General features: G+C 46.6%; 1 protein-coding gene across 2 annotated transcripts in view; it reads left to right on the top strand.

The window, feature by feature from the left end:
- LOC143926616 (uncharacterized) overlaps positions 1-21,940 on the top strand; it is a 57,058-nt gene that overhangs the window by 16,734 nt on the left and 18,384 nt on the right. Inside the window, exons 4-6 of one of the 2 annotated variants that reach the window (XM_077450517.1) lie at positions 399-475; positions 14,576-14,664; positions 17,417-17,522. In XM_077450517.1, the coding sequence (XP_077306643.1) occupies positions 399-475; positions 14,576-14,664; positions 17,417-17,522 (272 nt within the window). The remainder of the gene's footprint in view (positions 1-398; positions 476-14,575; positions 14,665-17,416; positions 17,523-21,940) is intronic. The other variant, XM_077450519.1, reaches the window with a different exon arrangement.

Below are 21,940 nucleotides of genomic sequence, written 5' to 3' on the forward strand. Positions count from 1 at the left end.
ATAAAAACCGCAGAGGTGATCAAATACCACCAAAAGAAAGCTCTATTTGTGGGGAAAAAATGTCATTTGGGTACAGTGTAGCATGACCGCGCAATTGTCATTCAAAGTGCGACAGCGCTGAAAGCTCAAAATTGGTCTGGGCAGGAAGGTGTTTAAGTGCCCGGTATTGAAGTAGTTAAAAAAAAAAAAAAAATATCCTTATGCATCCTATTTTGTGTTGTATCCGAGAATAGCCCAAATCATTCTTCTGTTTGGTAGAAGCTGAAGTTTGTCATTTTTTTTAATGACCTTAATTTGTGAACTTCTAGCTTTTGACTATTATTGTAAGTTGTATGTGTAATATTGCGAGTGTGTACCGTATATAATACAGTTACTAATTTGATCATTCTTTTTACAAGGAATAAAATCGTCCCTGACTATGCACAGCAAGTAATACAACCTTTCGCTGCCACTGCTGGCTGCTCTCTGCGGAAAGGTACGTTCTCAACTACTTTCCTCATTTTACAAAGGTGGATTCTACCCGCTTTTATTTTAAGGGCATATAAGGTTTTTATTTGGTACAGTGTTTTAATATCACCTTAATATTTAATATTATTTCCGTCATCATCATTTATTTCCTTATTATCATTTATTGCATTTATTTCCTTATTATTATCATTTATTTAATACTGTAATTGTGACTGACAATGACAGTATTAAACAGATGAACAGTGCAAGCTTCGGTGTCCTCTGCAGGCTGGAGGCTTATGCTATCAATGAAGCATTCTGCCAGCATGATGATCACATAATTGGGAAGCACTCTGATCAGTTACTAATTGTCATTGGCGACGTGAATTGTTAGTGACAGTCCAGTTTCAGAGCTAGAAGCCATACAAAGGGGTTGATTTACTAAAAGTGGAGAGTGAAAAATCTGGTGCAGCTCTGCACAGAAACCAATTGAGCTTTCATTTATTTCTTTTGTCACAGCTTAATTCAACAAACCGAAGTTAGAAGCCGATTGGCTACCATGCACAGCTGCACCAGATTTTGCACTCTCTAGTCTGAGTAAACCAACCCCAAAGAGTTTTCTACTGTTTTACTATATCATACCATATAATATCATAGCATAGGTTGGTCTACAGAGATATCTGGAAACTGATAAGAGCGAAGAACAGGAAGCTAAAGTGATTGTAAATCCTTGTATTTTTTTTGTTTTTTTAAATAACAAACATGTCACACTTACCCCCTCTGTGCAGTTCTTTTTTTGATCCTCCTCTTCTGGGGTCCCCCGGTGGCGCTCGCAGCTCCTCCTCACATGGGTAAGCCCCCTAAGGGGATACCTTGCGGGCACACTCCCGAGTCCAGCATTTGCGTGCATAGACACAGAATGACGGACTCTGCCCTGCCCCAGGTGTCATTGGATTTAATTGACAGCAGCTGGAGCCAATGTCTGCTCTGCTATCAATCTAGCCAATCAAGAGCCGAGAACCCCGGGCAGAGAGGTAAAGCGTGTCTCCACCGAGGGAACAAATGGAGGGGGGGGGGGGAGCTGGGGGGCCAATCACTATCAGAAGTTTTTTCACCTTAATGCATAGGATGCACTAAGGTGAAAAAAAATCACGAAGGTTTACAACCCCTTAAACCAGTGGTCATCAACCCTGTCCTCAGGGCCCACTAACAGGCCAGGTTTTATGTATTACATTGGGGAGATGCAGACTAGAATACTGCAATCACTGAGCAGCAAATGATATCACCTTGGATGTATTTCAGTTATCTTGCAAACCTGGCCTGTTAGTGTGCCCTGAGGACAGGGATGATGACCACTGCCTTAAAGTGTTACTAAACCCAGGAGCCTGCAGTCACTATATCTGGTATCTCCCACAGTACACAGAACATGGAAATGCAATTATTTTAGTAAATATAAACCGCTAAATATCTTTTCTCATCAGCAGTATATAGCAGTCTTGTGACTTCTATCAGTGTCTGGTTAAAGCTGGTAGGAAGAGTTTTAATTCTTCTCTGACTGTCCTATAAGGGTGCAGGACCCCTGACTTTCTGCCTGGACAGTGCTGATTGGCCCCATTGGATCACATGCACTCTCCCAAGAAAAAAAAAAGAAGCTGTCTAGCAATATGCACCAAACTGAGCAGGTGCAGAGTTTCCCCAATGCTCTGTTCTATCAGGAGATGGATTGGGGACTGTGAAAGAAGGGGAGGATCAGAGAAGACATGATCAAACAGCCTTTTTACAGAGGATTAACCTCTTAGGTTCCACAGTGAGTATAACAAGCATACTGCATATACAGACTGATTTTACTGTTGTGAGTTTAGTAACACTTTACGAATTTTATGAGATTTCTGGCAGGATCAACGTGTATTTTTGAGGACTTATCAGATAGAACAAACTGCTTTTAGTGTTATATTTAACAGACCAAATGAGAGAAATTCATTGCAGGGGGTTAGATATAGTTTATTTCACTAATATCTCTCCGGACTGATGTTATTAGCAGAGCAGAGCTCAGTACGTTACACGGAGGACTTCCTGACAAGAGATAACAGTGCTACTTCTCCACCCCAATCCTGGGCCCACATCATGTTCTGGATGATCAGTAGATAATATAACATCTATACATCTATTTTCCATTGCTTGCACTTTTACCACTGATCTCTGAAAGCTGCACACAACAAGATGTACAGATAGGGAGCTGAGTAATGATTATTTCATCATCCACTCCTATTAATAACGTTTTAAAAAAATAGAAAGAATGGGTCATCAAAGGGGCAGTGGGGTAAAGATGAGGAACATTACTAATCCAATCATGAAAATGCATCATATTTTCTATGCATGTTAAAGCGTTACTAAACCCAGGAGCCTGCAGTCACTATATCTGGTCTCCCACAGTACACAGAACATGGAAATGCAATTATTTTACTAAATATAAACTGCAAAATACCTTTTCTCATCAGCATTATATAGCAGTCTTGTGACTTCTATCAGTGTCTAGTTAAAGCTTGTCGGAGGAGTTTTCATTCTACTCTGACCATCCTATGAGGCTGCAGGACCCCCGACCCTCTGTCTGGACAGTGCTGATTGACTCTGTGCTGATCACATGCAGCACCCCCCCCCCCACCCCCTCCAAGAAGAAGAAAGAAAAAAAATCTCTAGCAATACACACCAAACTGAGCATGTACATAGTGACTACAAAGGCTCTATACCACCGATAGCGAACCTTGTGGCACCCCAGATGTTTTGAAACTACGTTTCCCATGATGCTCATACACAGTGTCATGGGAAATGTAGTTCCAAAACATCCGGGGGGGCCAAGGTTCATCTATACTTTAAGGAAAAGGCATTGGGGACAGTGCAAGAAGGGGAGGATCAGAGAAGACAGGATCAAACAGCCTTTTTACACAAAGCGGATTAGAATAAAGAAAATAGTTTTTTTGGGGGTTTTTTTTTACCAAATTTCCGCTCTTTTTTCGCTTATATCGCAAAAAATTTAAAACGGAGTCGTGAATAATTACCACCAAAAGAAAGCTCTCTTTGTGCAAACAAAATGATAAAAATTTCATTTGAGTACAGCGTAGCATGACCGCGCAATTCTTACTGAAAGTGCGACAATGCTGAAAACTGAAAATGTATCTGGGAAGGAAGGGGGTGAAAGTGCCCGGTATTGATGTGGTTAAAGTAGAACAATAGGCAAATTGTAATGTACAACTGTGAACATTTACTTCTTGTGTGTTTATGTAGCAAACACTGTACTTCTTTACGCTTATGTTGAGCGTGTTTGATGCTGTAACAATATGTTGTTTTAGCAGCTTAGTCAATAAAAAAAACAAAGAATGTTGAGGCAAAAATAGAATTTAAAGAGGGATTCCACCAAAAAAAAAAAAATATTAAAAGCCAGCAGCTATAAATACTACAGCTGCTGACTTTTAATAAATGGGCACTCACCTGTCCCGGGTTCCAGCGATGCCGAGGCCGATCGATCGCTCGGCTCTCGGCTGCTGCAGTCACCATTCTAGGTGAGGGAATCAGGAAGTGAAGTGAATCGGCTTCACTTCCCGGTTCCCTACTGCGCATGCGCGAGCCGCGCAATAGGAAATCTCCGCGCTGTCACTGGGACCCGTGTGTGTCCCAGCAGACAGCGCAGCAGGGCAGGAAATGGCGTAGACTCCCACGGGAGTCTATGCCCGGAAGTGGGTGAAAATACCTGTCTTTGACAGGTATCTCCACCCCCCTCCCCCCTGAAAGGTGTCAATTGTGACACCGGAGGGGGGGAGGGATCCGATCAGCGGAGGTTCCACTTTAGGGTGGAATCCCGCTTTAAGCAAACTCATAGGTCGCACCCCCTAGTGCATTAAAGTAATTGTAAACTATCACCTTGCAAAACAACCCATTCAGTTTACAATAGAAAAGAAAGGCAAAATAATTTTATATAGATTTAAAAAAAACATTATAAATACCTTTTTCCCTTTTTTATAAGTGATCACATTCCCTCTGTTCTCAGCTGCTTAAGAGCTGGGGGAGGAGAAGCAGCAGAACACTGAGCTTCCCAATGGCTGTGCAGCGGGGGCATGTCAGGACAAGCCTGATCATTGGAGGAGAGGGGGCTGAGTTACCAGCATAGCTAGAGAACTAACCACTGAGTGTTTTCCTGCTTAGTGTGGTCAGTTTTTAATAGAGGGTTCACGGCAGGAACACCAGGGATTTCACATAAAGGGAGCAATACAAAGAGAACGGGATACTTTCTCATACAAGTTGTAATGTTCGGGGGGATCAGGTAGATCGCAGGACACAGGCTTTTCACACAGCAAAGGGTTTATTAAACTTAAATAGCTTTACAGCAGCCAAAAACAAAAGGAAAAAGGTCTGTAGTCTCACCGACTTGCAAAGTCCAGAATAGCTGTCTTTATCAGAAACAGAGCTTGATCTTGATGGCAGGTAGCTTCCCCTGCCAGGAGCCTTCCAAACAGGACACTGCTGTCCACTTCAGTTGCTGCAATCCAAACATAAACACCATCCACCATGTCTTCTCCACTCCTCCACACCCATCTAGCACTTCCTGTCTTGTTTTTTAAAGACACTTCCTTAACAGGTGGGTTAATCAATTTTTTTCCTTAAAGAGACCACAACCCAAATAGAGGGGAAATATAGTGTCCTTCCAGGACCCAGCCACGGCGTCCTGTACATATCCCCCCCCTGTGCCCCAACGCCAAGGAGGTGGAGGCAACAGTGGAGCTCAAACAATGGACTCGGGAGAGGGCATCTGCATTTTGATGCAGTCTCCCGGGCCTATGCTCCACTACAAATTTAAATTCCTGGAGTGCCAAGAACCACCAGGTAACCCTGGCATTAGTCCCTTTTACCTGTCTCAGCCATGTTAAAGGGGCATGGTCAGAAATCAACCTAAACTTCCTCCCCAAAAGGTAATATCTGAGGGATTCCAGAGCCCACTTAATGGCCAGACACTCTCGTTCAATTATGGCATAGTTTTTCTCCGCTGGTGTTAACTTCCTGCTGAGGAAGACTATCGGGTGTTCCTCGCCATGAATAACCTGTGACAACACCGCTCCCAATCCTACATCGGAAGCATCAGTCTGGACAACAAACTCTTTTGAAAAATTGGGTGCTACCAGGACAGGGTGTTGGCACAGCGCCGACTTGAGCTCCAAAAAAACCTTCTCAGCGTCTGCATTCCACTCCACCATGACCGATTTCCAACCCTTAGTCAGATCGGTCAACGGAGCCGCCAACGTGGCAAAGTTGGGTACAAACCTCCTGTAGTATCCCACCATGCCCAGGAATGCACGTACTTGCTTTTTTGTGAGGGGGCGGGGCCAATTCTGTATAGCCTCTATCTTGTTGACCTGAGGTTTCACTACCCTTCTACCCACGATATAACCCAGGTATTTCACCTCCTCCATTCCCAAAGCACATTTTTCAGGGTTTATTGTAAACCCCTCCTTCCAAAGAGAGTCCAGCACTGCCTGCACTTTGGGCAAATGTGATTCCCAGTCTTTGCTAAAAATGACTATATCGTCCAAGTATACTGAGGCATACTTCCGGTGAGGTCGTAAAATCCTATCCATTGCTCTCTGGAACGTGGCTGGAACAGTTTGCAATCCAAAAGGCATCCTTTTGTACTGAAAACTCCCCTCTAGGGTAGAAAAAGCAGTTTTCTCTCTAGCGGCCTTAGTCAACGGTATTTGCCAATACCCCTTGGTAAGGTCTAACGTAGTGATATACCTGGCTGGACCTAGTCTCTCGATAAGCTCATCTACCCGGGGCATGGGGTAGGCATCAAACCGGGAAACTTCATTAAGTTTCCAGAAATCATTGCAAAATCGCAGAGTCCCGTTGGGCTTCGGTACCAACACAATCGGGCTCGACCACTCACTCTGCGATTCCTCAATAATCCCTAGGTCTAACATCTTTTTTACTTCCTCTGAAACGGTCTTCCTTTGAGCCTCTGGGATGCGGTAGGGCTGGACAAAAACTTTGACTCCTGGTTCTGTGACAATATCATGCTCTATGACACTAGTGAGCCCTGGCAAGTCAGAAAATGTTTCTTTATTTCTCTGCAAGAACTCCTTTGCCTGCTGACTTTGGGTTTTAGACAGGGTATTTGCTACTTGGACACTCTCCACCCCAACCCGAGGCTCAAGTTTTGTACTAGCCAGGGAGGTCACTGGTTCCCTGTCTGTCCAGGGCTTTAACAAGTTTACATGATATATCTGAAAGGGTTTCCTCTTGCCTGGCTGGTGGACTCTATAATTTACCTCTCCCATTTTTTCTACAACCTCGAAAGGGCCTTGCCATCTGGCCAAGAACTTACTTTCCACAGTGGGAATCAACACTGCTACTCGATCCCCCACTTGGAAGTTCCTAATTTTGGCTGCCCTATTATAGACCCGTCTTCGAGCCTCCTGGGCTTTTTGTAAATGTTCCTTAACTAGCGGCATCACAGTTCGGATCCTCTCCTGCATTTGAGAGACATATTCAAGAACACTTTTATGCTGAATTGGTTCACTTTCCCATTCTTCTTTAACAAAGTCCAGTAATCCACGAGGTCTCTGCCCATATACCAATTCAAAGGGCGAAAACCCAGTGGAAGCCTGGGGCACTTCTCGGATAGCAAACAGGAGAGCTGGTAACAGACAGTCCCAGTCTTTCCCATCCCTTTGTACCACTCTCTTGAGCATAGACTCAAGGGTCTTATTAAAACGTTCTACCAATCCATCTGTTTGGGGATGGTAGACCGATGTGCGCAGCTGTTTAATCCGGAACAGTTTGCATACATCAGCCATAACCTTCGACATAAACGGGGTGCCCTGGTCTGTGAGTATTTCCTTGGGAAAACCTGTCCGTGTAAACAACTGGAATAACTCCCGTGCAATAGCCTTAGAGGAGGTATTCCGCAGGGGTAGCGCCTCAGGATATCGAGTGGCATAGTCAAGGATCACCAGTATGTAAGAATGACCTCGAGCCGACTTTACCAAGGGACCCACTATATCCATGGCTATCCTCTCGAATGGGACCTCAATTATGGGCAGAGGGACCAATGGGCTCCGGAAATGGGTCGCCGGAGCGGTCAACTGACAGGTGGGACAAGAGGTACAGCATCTCCTTACCTCTGCTTTCAAGCCTGGCCAGTAAAACCGGTCGGCGATCCGTGCCTCCGTCTTTTCAACTCCCAGGTGTCCCCCTAAAACATCATCATGGGCCAGGTCCAGGACCTTGCGTCTATACTGTTGGGGTACCAATAATTGTTCTACCACATTTTCTCTCACTTTAGTAACCCGATAAAGCAATTCATTACATATGGAAAAATGTGGCCACCGCTCATTAGCACCTGGCTCTTGGGGCTCCCCATTTATTACTACAACCTGTTCCCGTGCCCTGGCCAAAGTGGGGTCCTGCATCTGGGCAGTACCAAATGCCCCCTGGGGAACACCCAAATCTGGCAAGTCAGGGGTAGAGGCCATTTCCTCATCCTCTTCCCCCAGCATTACCTGAAGCGGGGAAGGTTCCCCCCCCCTCAGTGTTCAGGTAGGTCTGAGAACCCCACATATTGACATCCTTAACAGTATCAGCACTATTTTCATCATTATTAACCAAAGTCTTGGCGTTTTTTTATCAACTGGGTCCATATTACGAATATGTGGCATCTCAGGGTTATTACCCTCAACAACAGGAACAGAGGGACTAGTTTCTTCCCAGTCTCTGGACCTTTCAGATAGTTCTCCTTGTCTCCAAAGTTTTGCAAATAACGGACAGTCACGTCCTATGATAACGTCATGTACCAAGTTCTTTACCACCCCCACCTCTTGAGTACCAGTGCCACATGCTGTGGAGATGGACACCGAGATGAGGAGGGTACTCTCTAGTGTCCCCATGAATGCACACAACCCGCAAAATTTTGCTTACCGGACCGATCTTCCCAATTACTCTAGGGTGAACCAGGGTTACCATGCTTCCAGAGTCCAGCAAAGCCTGTGCAGGGTGGTGGTTCACTTGGACTTCACATTCAAACTTCCCCTCTCCAAGGTCAAGATGTGTTGTACACGCTTTATGGGCATAAAAAGACCCCCTCCGAAGAACCCCGCATTCCATGGGTTCTTCCTGCAATGGGCAGTGGGCCCGGGTATGGCCCCAGGCATGACATCGCCAACATTGTACATCCCCTCCTCTCCGATCAGGAACAGGTCGCTGAGGGGGTAACGGGTGTGACTCTTGGCCTTCCGGGGTGTTGGTTCCAGGGCTCCTGGGGACATCCTTTCGAAGGGCGGCAGTTGGTCGGAAAGGCCGTGGCAGACTGGGCCCTTGACGCTTGGTGGGGCCAAGCAGATCCTCCACCACTGTATATCGTTCCACCATCTCGACAAGGCAGTTCACGGTTTTGGGGTCTCCATGGCTGACCCACTGTTGAAGGTCGTCTGGCAGTGACCTTAAGTATCGGTCCAGTACGACCCGCTCCACAATTTGGGGGCCAGACAACACTTCGGGCTGCAGCCATTTTATTACTAGTTGCACCAGGTCATGCATTTGAGATCGCGGTGGCCGGTTTGAACGATACTTCCATTGGTGCACTCGTTGGGCCCGAACAGCCGTAGTCACTCCCAACCAAGCCAGTATTTCTGCCTTTAGTTTTTGATAAACTTTAGAATGTTCTGGTGGTAGGTCAAAATAGGCTTTTTGAGGATCTCCGGTGAGGAAAGGAGCAATTAAGCCGGCCCACTGGTCCTGGGGCCACCCTTCTCTCTCTGCTGTCCTCTCAGATGTTGCCAGAAACGCCTCTACGTCATCACTCAGGGACAACTTCTGCAAAAAATGGCTTGCCTTTATGGTCACCTGGTTGCCAAGGGCAACGGCCACTTGTTCACGGCCCTGAGAAAGCTGCTGCACTGCTTCTTTTAAGGCAGCCATCTGAGCCTGCATAACCCCTTGTTGGGTCGCTTGCTGGGCTGCTAACTGGGCCACCAACAGGCGAGTATTTTCTTGCTGCAGAGCCAGCGCCTCGTTGTGGTGCGTTTTTTGTACCTCCAGCTGGGTTGCTAAGCGCTGATTAGCTTCCTCATGGCTAGTCTGCGCTTGCATATTAGCCAAGGACAGCTGTTTAATTAGCTCCTCCATTGTTTCAGCTTTCAACAGTTGTGCAGCTTTAACCCAGGACATAAATTCACTGTACTGTCCCTTTAAATGTCAGTTCAAATCCAATGCAAAAAAAAAAAAAATAGCAAGAAAAACGCCTGTTACTTTGTCCTGCCCGCATTCAAGCACAACTTGTAATGTTCGGGGGATCAGGTAGATCGCGGGACACAGGCTTTTCACACAGCAAAGGGTTTATTAAACTTAAATAGCTTTACAGCAGCCAAAAACAAAAGGAAAAAGGTCTGTAGTCTCACCGACTTGCAAAGTCCAGAACAGCTGTCTTTATCAAAAACAGAGCTTGGTCTTGATGGCAGGTAGCTTCCCCTGCCAGGAGCCTTCCAAACAGGACACTGCTGTCCACTTCATTTGCTGCAATCCAAACATAAACACCATCCACCATGTCTTCTCCACTCCTCCACACCCATCTAGCACTTCCTGTCTTGTTTTTTAAAGACACTTGGGTTGGGTGGGTTAATCAATTTTTTTCCTTAACCACTTCCCACCCGGCCAATGTATATATACGGCCGGGTGGGAGCCGCCTGCTCCTGATAGGACGTTCAGGAACGTCATTCAGGAGCAGCGGGATCGCGCGCGCGCGCAGCGGCGCGATCCCGATGTGCTCGTGTCACCCGGACACGGCACATCTCAGATCGGCAGGAGGGCTCTGTGATTGGCCCTCCTGATCACATGACGGCCGTGTCCAATCACGGCCGTCATGTGATGTAAACAAACAGCCGGTTGCTAGGCAATCGGCTCTCCTCTCCTCACACGGAAGTCACCGCTGAGAAGAGGAGAGCAGAACGCTGCAGCCGGCTGATGATCAGTGAGTATGGGCTGCTTTTCACAGCTTTTTACTCACTGATCATCAGTGTAGTGTAAACACACAACACACCACACAGTGAAAACACAGTCCCCACATATGTCCCCAAAACACACATGTCCCCAAAACATACATGTCCCCAAATAATAAAAACACATGTCCCTAATAATAAAAACATGTCCCCCACATATGTCCCACTAAAATCACATGTCCCAATGATTATGTGCACACATATGTACGTGATCACCTGCACACATATGTACATGATCATTTGCGTACATATGTCCGTGATCACACAAACCAATTATTATACACTTAACGGAATTTTTTTTACCAAAAACATGTAGCAGAATACATTTTGGCTTAAATTTATGACAAAATTTGATTTTATTGGATTTCTTTTCAAATAGAAAAAAGAAAATATTGTTTTTTTCCCAAATTTCCGCTTTTTTTGCGCTTATATCGCAAAAAAAAAAAACGGAGTCGTGAATAAATAACACCAAAATAAAGCTCTATTTGTGCGAACAAAATGATAACAATTTCATTTGGGTACAGTGTAGCATGACCGCGCAATTGTCACTGAAAGCGCTAGAGCGCTGAAAGCTGAAAATTGGGCTGGGAAGGAAGGGGGTGAAAGTGCCCTGTATTGAAGTGGTTAAAGTGGTGTTGCCCCCCAAAAAATAAAACTACTTAAAATTCTTTAAAAAAATCAAAAAAAAATAATTGGCAAAAAAAAAATTTTTTACTCACCTCTAAATACCGGTTGCTAGGGGGTCCCTCGTAATCTGCCTTCTTCATTGCCCGGGCTGGTGACATCACTTCCCCTCACGCCGCACATTCACCTGGGACCTGTCACGTGTCCCAGGTGACTGTACGGCGTATCACGGCGCCCTGCGCCGCTCGCGCATGCGCAGTGGGTGCCCGGCTGTGAAGCCACAGCCGGGTGCCCACAGTATGCATGACGGCGCCGCGAGCGGAGCGGGGAGCGAGGGGGGGGCTTCGTTCCCCCGCATCGCTGGACCCTGGGGCAGGTAAGTGTCCGATTATTAAAAGCCAGCAGCTGCAGTATTTGTAGCTGCTGACTTTAAATTTTTTTTTTTTAGGGGGTACCCCACTTTAAAGAGACCACAACCCAAACAGAGGGGAAATATAGCGTCCTTCCAGGACCCAGCGACGGCGTCCTGTACAAAGTACATGGTACAGCAGAGATATATCAGGAATATGAAGTGTTGGGGTAACAAACGCTTTAAGTGTAATAAATTTTTAATATGTAAACAAAGGTATGGCGCTCACAAAACTCCTTTGCATAAGCGCTTGTCACAGCTACAGAGAGAAGATGTTGATCTGAGTCCGTCATAGCTAGCGATCTTGCTGCTTGCAAAAGCCCTCTCCGACACAATTCTCCAAAGGCAATAGAGCTGTGCGATTAATCGTTAAGAATCGGTATCGCGATTTTTTTCCCTGTTGCGATCTTGACAGAGTATTTCCTGATTCTTTCTATGCAGAGAATTCTCTCTGCTCTGCTAAAGCCAACAACCAAAAGAAAGGGAAAAAAAAAACCTGGCAGTCTGCCAAGAATCACAAAAATTCTTTAGCAGTGGAACTTAAAGCGGTAGTAAACCCGCTGAAATTATTATTCTTTTTTTCTGACCTGCAAGGAAAAAGGCATAATGAGCTAGTATGCGCCGCATACTAGCTCATTATGGAATACTTACCTTAGAACGAGGCCCCGATATCTCCAACGATCCACGCCGAGGGAGCTGACATGTACCCTCGGCGTGTCTTCCGGGTATCGCGGCTCCGGCTGTGAGTGGCCAGAGCCGCGATATCGCATGCGCGGGAGATTTCTTTCCGGTAAAGTCTGGCGTCTGCCTGGCCTTCAGCCGAGAATCTCCTGTGAGCAGGCGGCGCTGCCGTCAGCAGCTCATTGTGAGGGGAATATACGGTTTAGGAGATTTTTTTTTTACCTACAGGTAAGCCTTATTATAGGCTTACCTGTAGGTAAAAGTTAAAAAAAAAACAGTATACAACCACTTTAAGTATAAACATTGTAACAATTTGTCCTTTAGATCAAAGGAATACACTTTGGTGTGTAAATGAGGGAAGTTTAAACTTTTTTGTGACATTTGTTGGTTTCAAGTTAAAATCTTTTTTTTTTTTTGCTAGAAAATTACTTAGAACACCCAAACATTATATATATTTTTTTTTAGTAGAGACCCTAGAGAATTAAATGGTGGTTGTTGCAATATTTTATTTTTTGGGGAAAAATGACTGCAATTTTTGGGGAAAAAATGACACTTTAACCACTTGCTTACTGGGCACTTAAACCCCCCTCCTGCCCAGACCAATTTTCAGCTTTCAGCGCTGTTGCACTTTGAATGACAATTGCGCGGTCATACAACACCATACCCAAATGACATTTTTATCACTTTTATCACTCAAATAGAGCTTTCTTTTGGTGGTATGTGATCACCTCTGCGGTTTTTATTTCTTGTTAAAAAAGCCCGAATTAAAAAAAAAAAAAATTATATTTTGTTATAAAATTTTGCAAACAGGTAATTTTTCTCCTTCATTGATGTACGTTGGGCACCGATGGGTGGCAGTGATGGGTGGCAGTGATGGGCACTGATTGCTTATACTGATAGGCAGCACTGCTAGGTGGCACTGATTGGCACCACTTGTGGGCATTGATAGGTGGCACTCATGGGCATTGATAGGTGGCACTGGTGGGCACTGTGGGCAGGGGCAGGTGACAATGACAGGGGGCACTGGCAGGGGGTACTGAATGACACAGAGGAGGCAGATGTGCCTCCTTCCTCTTCGGGACCGATGTCCCTTTAACATAAGCCGGTGATTGCTGACAGCATGAGGAGAAAAAACGATCACAGAGCTTTTGTTTACATCTTGTTATCAGCTGTCATTGGCTGACAGCTGATCACATGGTAAGGGGCCAGGACTGGCCCCTTACTAGGATCGGTGATCAGCCGAGTCTCAGTGACTCAGTGATCACAGCGTACTCCCTGTGCGCCCTGCAGGGAGCATGCACAAGGGAGGACGTCCTATGATGGCCTCCCGGAAATTGAGGTCCGCGCTGTAGCCGTCATTCGGCTATGGCCCGGACCTCAAGTGGTTAATGAATTTAAATAAAAAAATAACCATTAAAGTTAGCCCAATTTTTTTGTATAATGTGAAAGATTTTATGCCGCGACAATCGTGAGAGAATCGTGATCGTTTTATTCTAAGCAAAAAAATTGCAATTCTCATTTTGGCCAGAATCGCACAGCTCTAAAGGGCAGTGAACCTGCCTGAGTGTAGAAAGCAGCAGTGTCCTTTTCTCTGCTCGGCACGATTTGGAGTGTATTATCTGGTGTAAGATTACCAGGAAACACGTTTCGGGGGTTCTGCCCTTTTATCAAGCTTATTGATTGGTCAAGGCTGCCTGAACCAGGAAGAGGCACCCGTCAACCAACGATGTCAGGAAGAAAGATGGTAGCTCTGGACAAGGTGCGTGGCATCAGTGTGGCAGATCACAGCAGGACATCACTGGATCCATTGAACAGGTGAGTATGTGAGTTACGGACAATCGTGGCTAAAACGGGTAATACCGCGTACACGCGACCGGACTTTCCGTCGGAATAAACTCTGATGGTCTTTCCGATGGAGTTTCGACCGAACGGACTTGCTTACACACAATCACACCAAAGTCCATTTGTTTTGAACGTGATGACGTACAACGGGACTAGAAAAGGAAGTTCAAAAGCCAGTAGCCAATAGCTGCCCTTGCGTCGTTTTTGGTCCGTCGGAGTACCATACAGACGAACGGTTTTCCCGATAGGAATTGATTCCGTCTGAAAGATTTAAATCATGTCCTATTTCTAGGTCCGTCAGAATTTTTGAAGAAAAAAGTCCAATGAATCCCACACACGATCGGAATATCCGATGAAATGATTCCGTAGGACCTTTTCTGCGGGAAAGTCCAGTCGTGTGTACGCGGCATAAGAGGGAGGGAAGTTCCTCTGTAAGGAATTGGTGTGCATTGAAATTATTCTTTTGTTTTGAGGCAAAATGAGACCAGGTGGGAAGTGTGATGTATCTGTGCAATATTTTGTGTGTTAAAAGCAGGTTGTTTCCCGACCACAGAGAGAAAATCGAAGAAGATTGAGAAGGCAAGATGTGTTTCTGCAACCAGGCGGTGGGATTGGCAGAGTGAGGTGAGGTTGTCCTATCCTTCTTCCATGGCCAGAGCTAATTAATGGGAACAATGTACACAGTGCAAGGACAAGGTCATTTAGAGCCCAGGGCGAACATGCCAAACCTTGCCTCCCCCCAAATTCCCTCTTCCAATGCAAATACCCCTAAAGCAACCCTTAGGACACCCAAATTTCCCCTCCTGGAACAATACTTACCCCTTGTCTCCCCTCAAATTCCGTCTTCTAACACAAATTCCCCTAAAGCAACCCTTAAGACCCCCCATAATTCCCCTCCTAGAACAATACTTACCCCTTACTTCCCCCCATATTCCCTCTTCCAACACAAATCCCCCTAAAGCAACACTTAGGAGCCCCCAAGTTTCCCCTCCTAGAACAATACTAACCCCTTGCCTCCCCCCAAATTTCCTCTTCCAACAGAAATCCCCCTAAAGCAATACTTGGGACCCCCAAATTCCCCCTCCTAGAACAATACTTACCCATTGTCTCCCCCTAAATTCCATCTTCCAACACAAATCCCCCTAAAGCAACACTTGGGACCCTCCAAATTTCCCCTCCTAAAACAATACTATCCCCTTGTCTCCCCCCAAATTTTCTCTTCCAACACAAATCCCCCTAAAGCAACACTTAAGACCCCCCAAATTTCCCCTCCTAGAACAATACTTACCCCTTGCTTCCCCCCAAATTCCCTCCAATACAAATCTGCCTAAAGCAACACTTAGGACCCCCCAAATGTCCCCTCCTAGAACAATACTTACCCCTTGTTTCCCCCCAAATTCCTTTTTTCCGACACAAATCCCCCTAAAGCAACACTTGGGACCACCCAAATTTCCCCTCCTAGAGAAATACTTACCCCTTATCTCCCCCCAAATTCCATCTTACAACACAAATCCCCTAAAGCAACACTTGAGACCCCCCAAATTTCCCTTCCTAGAACAATACTTACCCCTTGTCTCCCCCCAAATTCCATCTTCCAACACAAATCCCCCTGAAGCAACACTTAGGACCCCCAAATTTCCCCACCTAGAACAATTCTTACCCCTTGCCTCCCCCCAAATTCCCTCTTCCAACACAAATCTCCTCCCCCCCAATCCCCTTGTGGCATCCCCCCTCCCTCCACCTTTACATGATACCACAGGGCCTAGGGCAGCCGGACTTTCTGCCCACCCCTTGTCCCTGCCCTGAATGTACCATCTCTTTTACAATGTGTAAACTCACCCCTCCTAGCACAAATTCTCTACCCCTAAAATCTAAAATTTCCTTTTCTAGTACAAATCTTCCCCCCCCCGCTCCAAATCTCCCATTCCAACACAAATCCCCCTAAAGCAACACTTAGGACCCCCCAAATTTCCCCTCCTAGAACAATACTTACCCCTTGCCTCCCCCAAATTCCCTCTTCCAACACAAATCTCCTCCCCCCAATCCCCTTGTGGCACCCCCCCCCACCTCCACCTTTACATGATACCACAGTGCCCAGGGCAGCCGTCCCTTGTCCCTGCCCTGAATGTATAATTTCTTATACAATATGAAAACTCTCTACAGTCACATTTGAGAATTTGGCAACTAAAATGAGTCTGGTGCAAAGAGGCAGCTGGCTCCCTCTTTGCAACAAAAATGTCTGTAGTCACCAACATCCATATTTTCCAAATAGCTGTGAATCCATGCCTGTAGAAAATGCAAGTTTGGTGTTCCCTGGTTCAGAGCACCGCCCTCTGTAGGTCTCCAAGTGATGCTGCATGACACAGAATCGTCTGTCAAGGGATTACAGTCCTGCCAAGAAGCACAAAACCTATGGATGTCATTTCCTCTAGGTCAGTCACTGGCAGGGAAGGGGTTAACACTAGGGGGCGATCAAGGGGTTAAATGTCTTCCACTTAGAAACACACCCAGGGAACACATTTAACCCCTTGATCGCCCCTAGTGTTAACCCCTTCCCTGCCAGTGACATTTTTACAGTAATCAATGCATTTTTATAGAACTGATCGCTGGTCCCAAAAGTGTCCAATGTGTCCGCCATAATGTTGCAGTCCCGATAAAACAGATCACCGCCATTACTAGTAAATAAATAAATTAAATAAAAATGCTATAAATCTATCCCCTATTTTGTAGACTCTATAGCTTTTGCACAAACCAATCAATATACACTTATCGCAGTTTTATTTAACAAAAATATGTAGAAGAATACATATCGGCCTAAACTGAGGAAAAATTTGCTTTTAAAAAAAACAAAAACATTCTGACGCAAAAGGTCCGATCGGACCGTGTTGTCGGATAATTCGACCATGTGTGGGCTTCATCTGACTTTTTCCGTTGGAATGTCCGACCAACAAAGTTTGAGAGGTGGATATAAAAATTTTCCGACAACATGATCCGATCGGACTTTGTCCGATTGTTTGTAGAGAATTCCGATCAGACAAATTGCCACGCATGCTCAGATCAAATCCCTAGACCAAAGCTATTGGATACTAGCCTGAACGTAGTCCCGTCCTAACGAAATAACGTCATCACGTTACGAACGATCAGATTTTCCAACAACTTTGTTTGACCCTGTGTATGCAACACAAGTTTCGGACAAAATCCGTCTGAAAAAATCAGACGTATTTTGTTGTCGGAATGTCCGACTGTGTGTACAAGGGCTTAGAGAACAATAAGCCTGAATTCCTCATAAATAAGACTTTGCTTCCCTTCAGCCATTGAAGGGAATTAATTAATAGCTTTATTGAATTTCATGACCAATATGCCTTTGTTTTTTTAGGTGGACTCTGTCCCGAAGTTGGACACTCTGTGTCTGGAGGATAACCTGCCCATACTGGCACTTCAGGATGTTTCATTTGTATCTCCCAGATCACCATCACCAGTGGGTTAGATAATCTATGCTTAAACCACCTTGTGACTGCAATAGATCTTTTCTAATTCCATATGCACAGTGCCCCATGTGGTGAGAATGTGAATAAATATTTCAGCAGAGAACTATGAATGTGCATCTGTGCACGTCCCTAGTCCCCAGGCCCTGCTGTCAAACTGACAGATTATCTATAGCGTAATCAGGGCCGCCTTCGGGGGGGTGGGGGGGGGTACAGGCAGTACCAATGTAATGGGCCCGAACGTCCCACGGGGCGGCTTGGCCAGGGTCCGCTCCCCCTACAGCAGCACATGAAATATAACTGTAACCTGCGCCGCCGCTAGCCTGTGCACGCTATAAAGAAAGACAATCCTCCGCTTCCTATGACTTTCACTAGCCCCCCCCCTTCTCCCCCTGTTTGCATGCTCGCCCACTATAGAGAAGAAGAAAAAAGTATTATCATATAATACAGCAAGCCCGAGTGAGCCTGCGCTGCCTTTCTGACTAGCGCATTCCCTCTCCCGCCCCCAAACCCCCCACCCCCATCCCAGCAGGTGATCGCGGCCAGCCAGGGCTGGACTGGGACAAAAATTTGGCCCTGGACTTCTTCATGACTGGCCCACTTTAATTTTGAGTGTCTCCATCAGCACTTCCCCTTACATCAAAGTGTCCTCCCTCTCCTCCCCCTCCCACATGTACTCACAGTTTTGAAGGCAGCTTCTCGTTCCTCTCTCTGATCATGTGATAAGTGACAAGTGATAAGGGGAGAGAGGATAGAAAGTTTGCCAGCTGTCTATCTCCCTCTGCAGGCTGGAGGGAGCAGAAAGCCTAATGCCTAAGTGACGGCAGCTGTTCCTCCTAACAGGAGTGAAATCGCGATCACTCACTGTCAGAGAGGAGCGGCTCCAGGATTGCACCTGACCGGCCCACTGAGCCATCGGCCCACCGGGAAATCCCTGTAGTCCCAATGGCCAGTACATGCCTGCGGCCAGCACTCGCTCTTCCTTGCCTGGCTGCTGCTGCTGCAAGATTATTTTGCAATATGATTGACACGGACAGGGGGTGTGGTCAGCAGTGAATGTGGACCCAGCCCTATCAGGTGCATGCAGATAGATATGAGCAGCTTGGAGGGTAAGTCAAAAAAAAGTTAGTGTTGCTGCGCCCCCTGTGCTGTAGTTGATTTATTATTATTATTTCAGGTACTTATATATATATATATAGCGCTGTCAATTTACACATCGCTTTACATATATATTATACATTTATATAAGTCCCTTCCCCTCAAGGAGCTTACAATCTAAGGTCCCTAACTCATATTCATACATATTAGGGTCAATTCAGACAGGATCCAGTTAACCTATCAACATGCCTTTTGGAGTGTGGGAGGAAACTGGAGTACCTGGAGGAAATCCACGCAGGCACAGGGAGAACATGCAAACTGCAGGTAGGTAGTGTCGTGGTTGGAATTTGAACCAGCGAACCTTTTTATTACTAGGTGAAAGTGCTACCCACTACACCACTGTTTCACCCCAAGATTTGGACTATTTAATCTCCTTCTCCTTGGCTAACAAGCTGGCATGATTGAGTTGCAGCGCTAGGTGGGGATGAAGATGATTGAGTTGCAGTATGAAAATGGATGAGGATGACTCTTAAGTGGAGATGAGTTACATGGTGGAGAGTCATCCTCATCCATTTTCATACTGCAACTCAATCATCTTCATCCCCACCTAGCGCCATCCATCCCTCCAGTCTCCACAATGTATCCCACATCCACACACAGCACCATCCATCCCTCTGCACAGTATATCCCCATCCACACCCAGAATCCTGAAGAGGGATGGATGGTGCTGGGCGGAGGTGGGGATATATTGTGGAGAGGGATGGATGGTGCTGGGCGGAGGTGGGGATATATTATGGAGAGGGGTAGATGGTGCTGGGCGGAGGCGGGGATATATTGTGGAGAGGGATGGATGGTGCTGGGCAGAGGTGAGGATATATTGTGGAGGGGGATGGATGGTGCTGGGTAGAGGTGGGGATATATTGTGGAGGGGGATGGATGGTGCTGGGCGGAAGTGGGGATATATTATGGAGAGGGGTGGATGGTGCTGGACGGAGGTGGGGATATATTGTGGAGAGGGATGGATGGTGCTGGGCGGAGGTGGGGATATATTGTGGAGGGGGATGGATGGTGCTGGGCAGAGGTGGGGATATATTGTGGAGGGGGATGGATGGTGCTGGGTGGAGGTGGGGATATATTGTGGAGAGGGACGGATGGTGCTGGGCGGAGGTGGGGATATATTGTGGAGAGGGATGGATGGTGATGGGCAGAGGTGGGGATATATTGTGGAGGAGGATGGATGGTGCTGGGCGGAGGTGGGGATATATTTTGGAGAGGGATGGATGGTGCTGGGCAGAGGTGGGGATATATTATGGAGAGGGGTAGATGGTGCTGGACGGATGTGGGGATATATTGTGGAGAGGGGTGGATGGTGCTGGGCGGAGGTGGGGATATATTGTGGAGGGGGATGGATGGTGCTGGGCAGAGGTGAGGATATATTGTGGAGGGGGATGGATGGTGCTGGGCAGAGGTGAGGATATATTGTGGAGGGGGATGGATGGTGCTGGGCAGAGGTGGGGATATAGTGTGGAGAGGGATGGATGGTGCTGGGCGGAGGTGAGGATATATTATGGAGAGGGATGGATGGTGCTGGGCAGAGGTGGGGATATATTATGGAGAGGGGTGGATGGTGCTGGGCGGAGGTGAGGATATATTATGGAGAGGGGTGGATGGTGCTGGGCGGAGGTGAGGATATATTATGGAGAGGGATGGATGGTGCTGGGCGGAGGTGGGGATATATTATGGAGAGGGATGGATGGTGCTGGGCGGAGGTGGGGATATATTGTGGAGAGGGATGGATAGTGATGGTCGGAGGTGGGGATATATTGTGGAGAGGGACGGATGGTGCTGGGTCGGAGGTGGGGATAGTGTTAAAATAAAAATGGGTGCAACGGAGGACACAGTGGGATGGCCAGTGGGTGGGCCCTGGGGAATGTTGGTGATCAGGCCTCAAGCTGTGTAAGGGTCCCCAAAATGTCTGATGCCCTGAGTGTAATAGTCAGGTACAGTAACTGTTGATTAATGATTCTGCTAAATTTGTTCTGGGGTCATCTGAACAAGTATGCCTCCATTTCTTCAAGAAACCTAAGTACTAAGTACATTCACTGTGTTCAGGTGATTAGGCAGTGAGGGGGAATTTTCATCAATAGGGGCCTCTATTGGTGAAATCTGATGGAAGTGCTAAATCTTCCCCACTCCAAAAGGTTGGAGTGCCAATTATAAACAGAATGTACTTTAAAGTTCAATAAATTTAAAGACGCTGAGCCATTTATGTAAAAAAAAAGTCTTCTCATGTTAGTCATGGTATTTACCTGTTAAAGCCTCCCCTGTGTGTAGACAATCAAAAGCCTAAGGCCGCGTACACACGGGCGGATTGTCTGCCCAACTAAGTTCGTCAGACAATCCGACAGACAGTCCGTTCAACTTTTGAATGAACGGACTTGACCACACTCGATCAACAGACAGTCTGCTGAAAACTTGCGCGATGACGTGTACAGCACGTACGACGGGACTAGAAAAACGACGTCCAATACACTGCAATGCAACCTTCGGCCGTGTAAATCCTTTCTGAGCATGCGCCATACTTAGTCCGTCCAACTTGCCTACACACGAGCGGACTGTCCGCTGAAACCAAGTTTGGACGGACAAAACCAAGTTTGGACGGACAAAATTACGGAAATTCCGAAAGACTAAAGCCCCGTACACACGAGCGGACTTTTCAACATCCAAAGTCCGACGGACTGATTCCGTCAGACTATTCGATCGTGTGTGGGCTGCAACGGACTTTTGACTCGCCAAAGTCCGAAGGACTTTAGAATATGGAACATGCTTCAAATTTTTCCGAAGGAACTCCGCCGGACCCGGTCCCTTCGAAAAATTCGCTCGTGTGTATGCTATTCCGACGGACTAAAACCGACGCTAGGGCAGCTATTGGCTACTGGCTATGAACTTCCTTATTCGAGTCCAGTCGTACGTCATCACGTTCGAATCCGTCGGAGTTTAGTGTGATTGTGTGTGGCCAAGTCCGCTCAGCCGAAAAGTCCGTCAGAACTCTGTCGGAACTCCGGCAGAACTCCGACGGAACTCCTTCGGAAGTCTGTCGGACATAAGTCCTCTCGTGTGTACGGGGCTTAAGTCCGTCAGATTGTCCGCTGAAAAAGTCCGCTGAAGCCCACACACGAGCGGATTGTCCGCTGAAACACGGTTCAGCGGACTAAGTTGGGCAGACAATCCGCCCGTGTGTACGCGGCCTTAGACTGCATTTGGGCACCACCATCATAGATGTGATATCCGCAGTCCAGGGGTGTAACTACAGGGGT

The sequence above is a fragment of the Lithobates pipiens genome, unplaced genomic scaffold (assembly GCF_037356315.1).
Source record: "Lithobates pipiens isolate NorthernLeopardFrog02 unplaced genomic scaffold, aLitPip1_a1.2 Scaffold_23, whole genome shotgun sequence".
Lineage (NCBI taxonomy): Eukaryota > Metazoa > Chordata > Amphibia > Anura > Ranidae > Lithobates > Lithobates pipiens.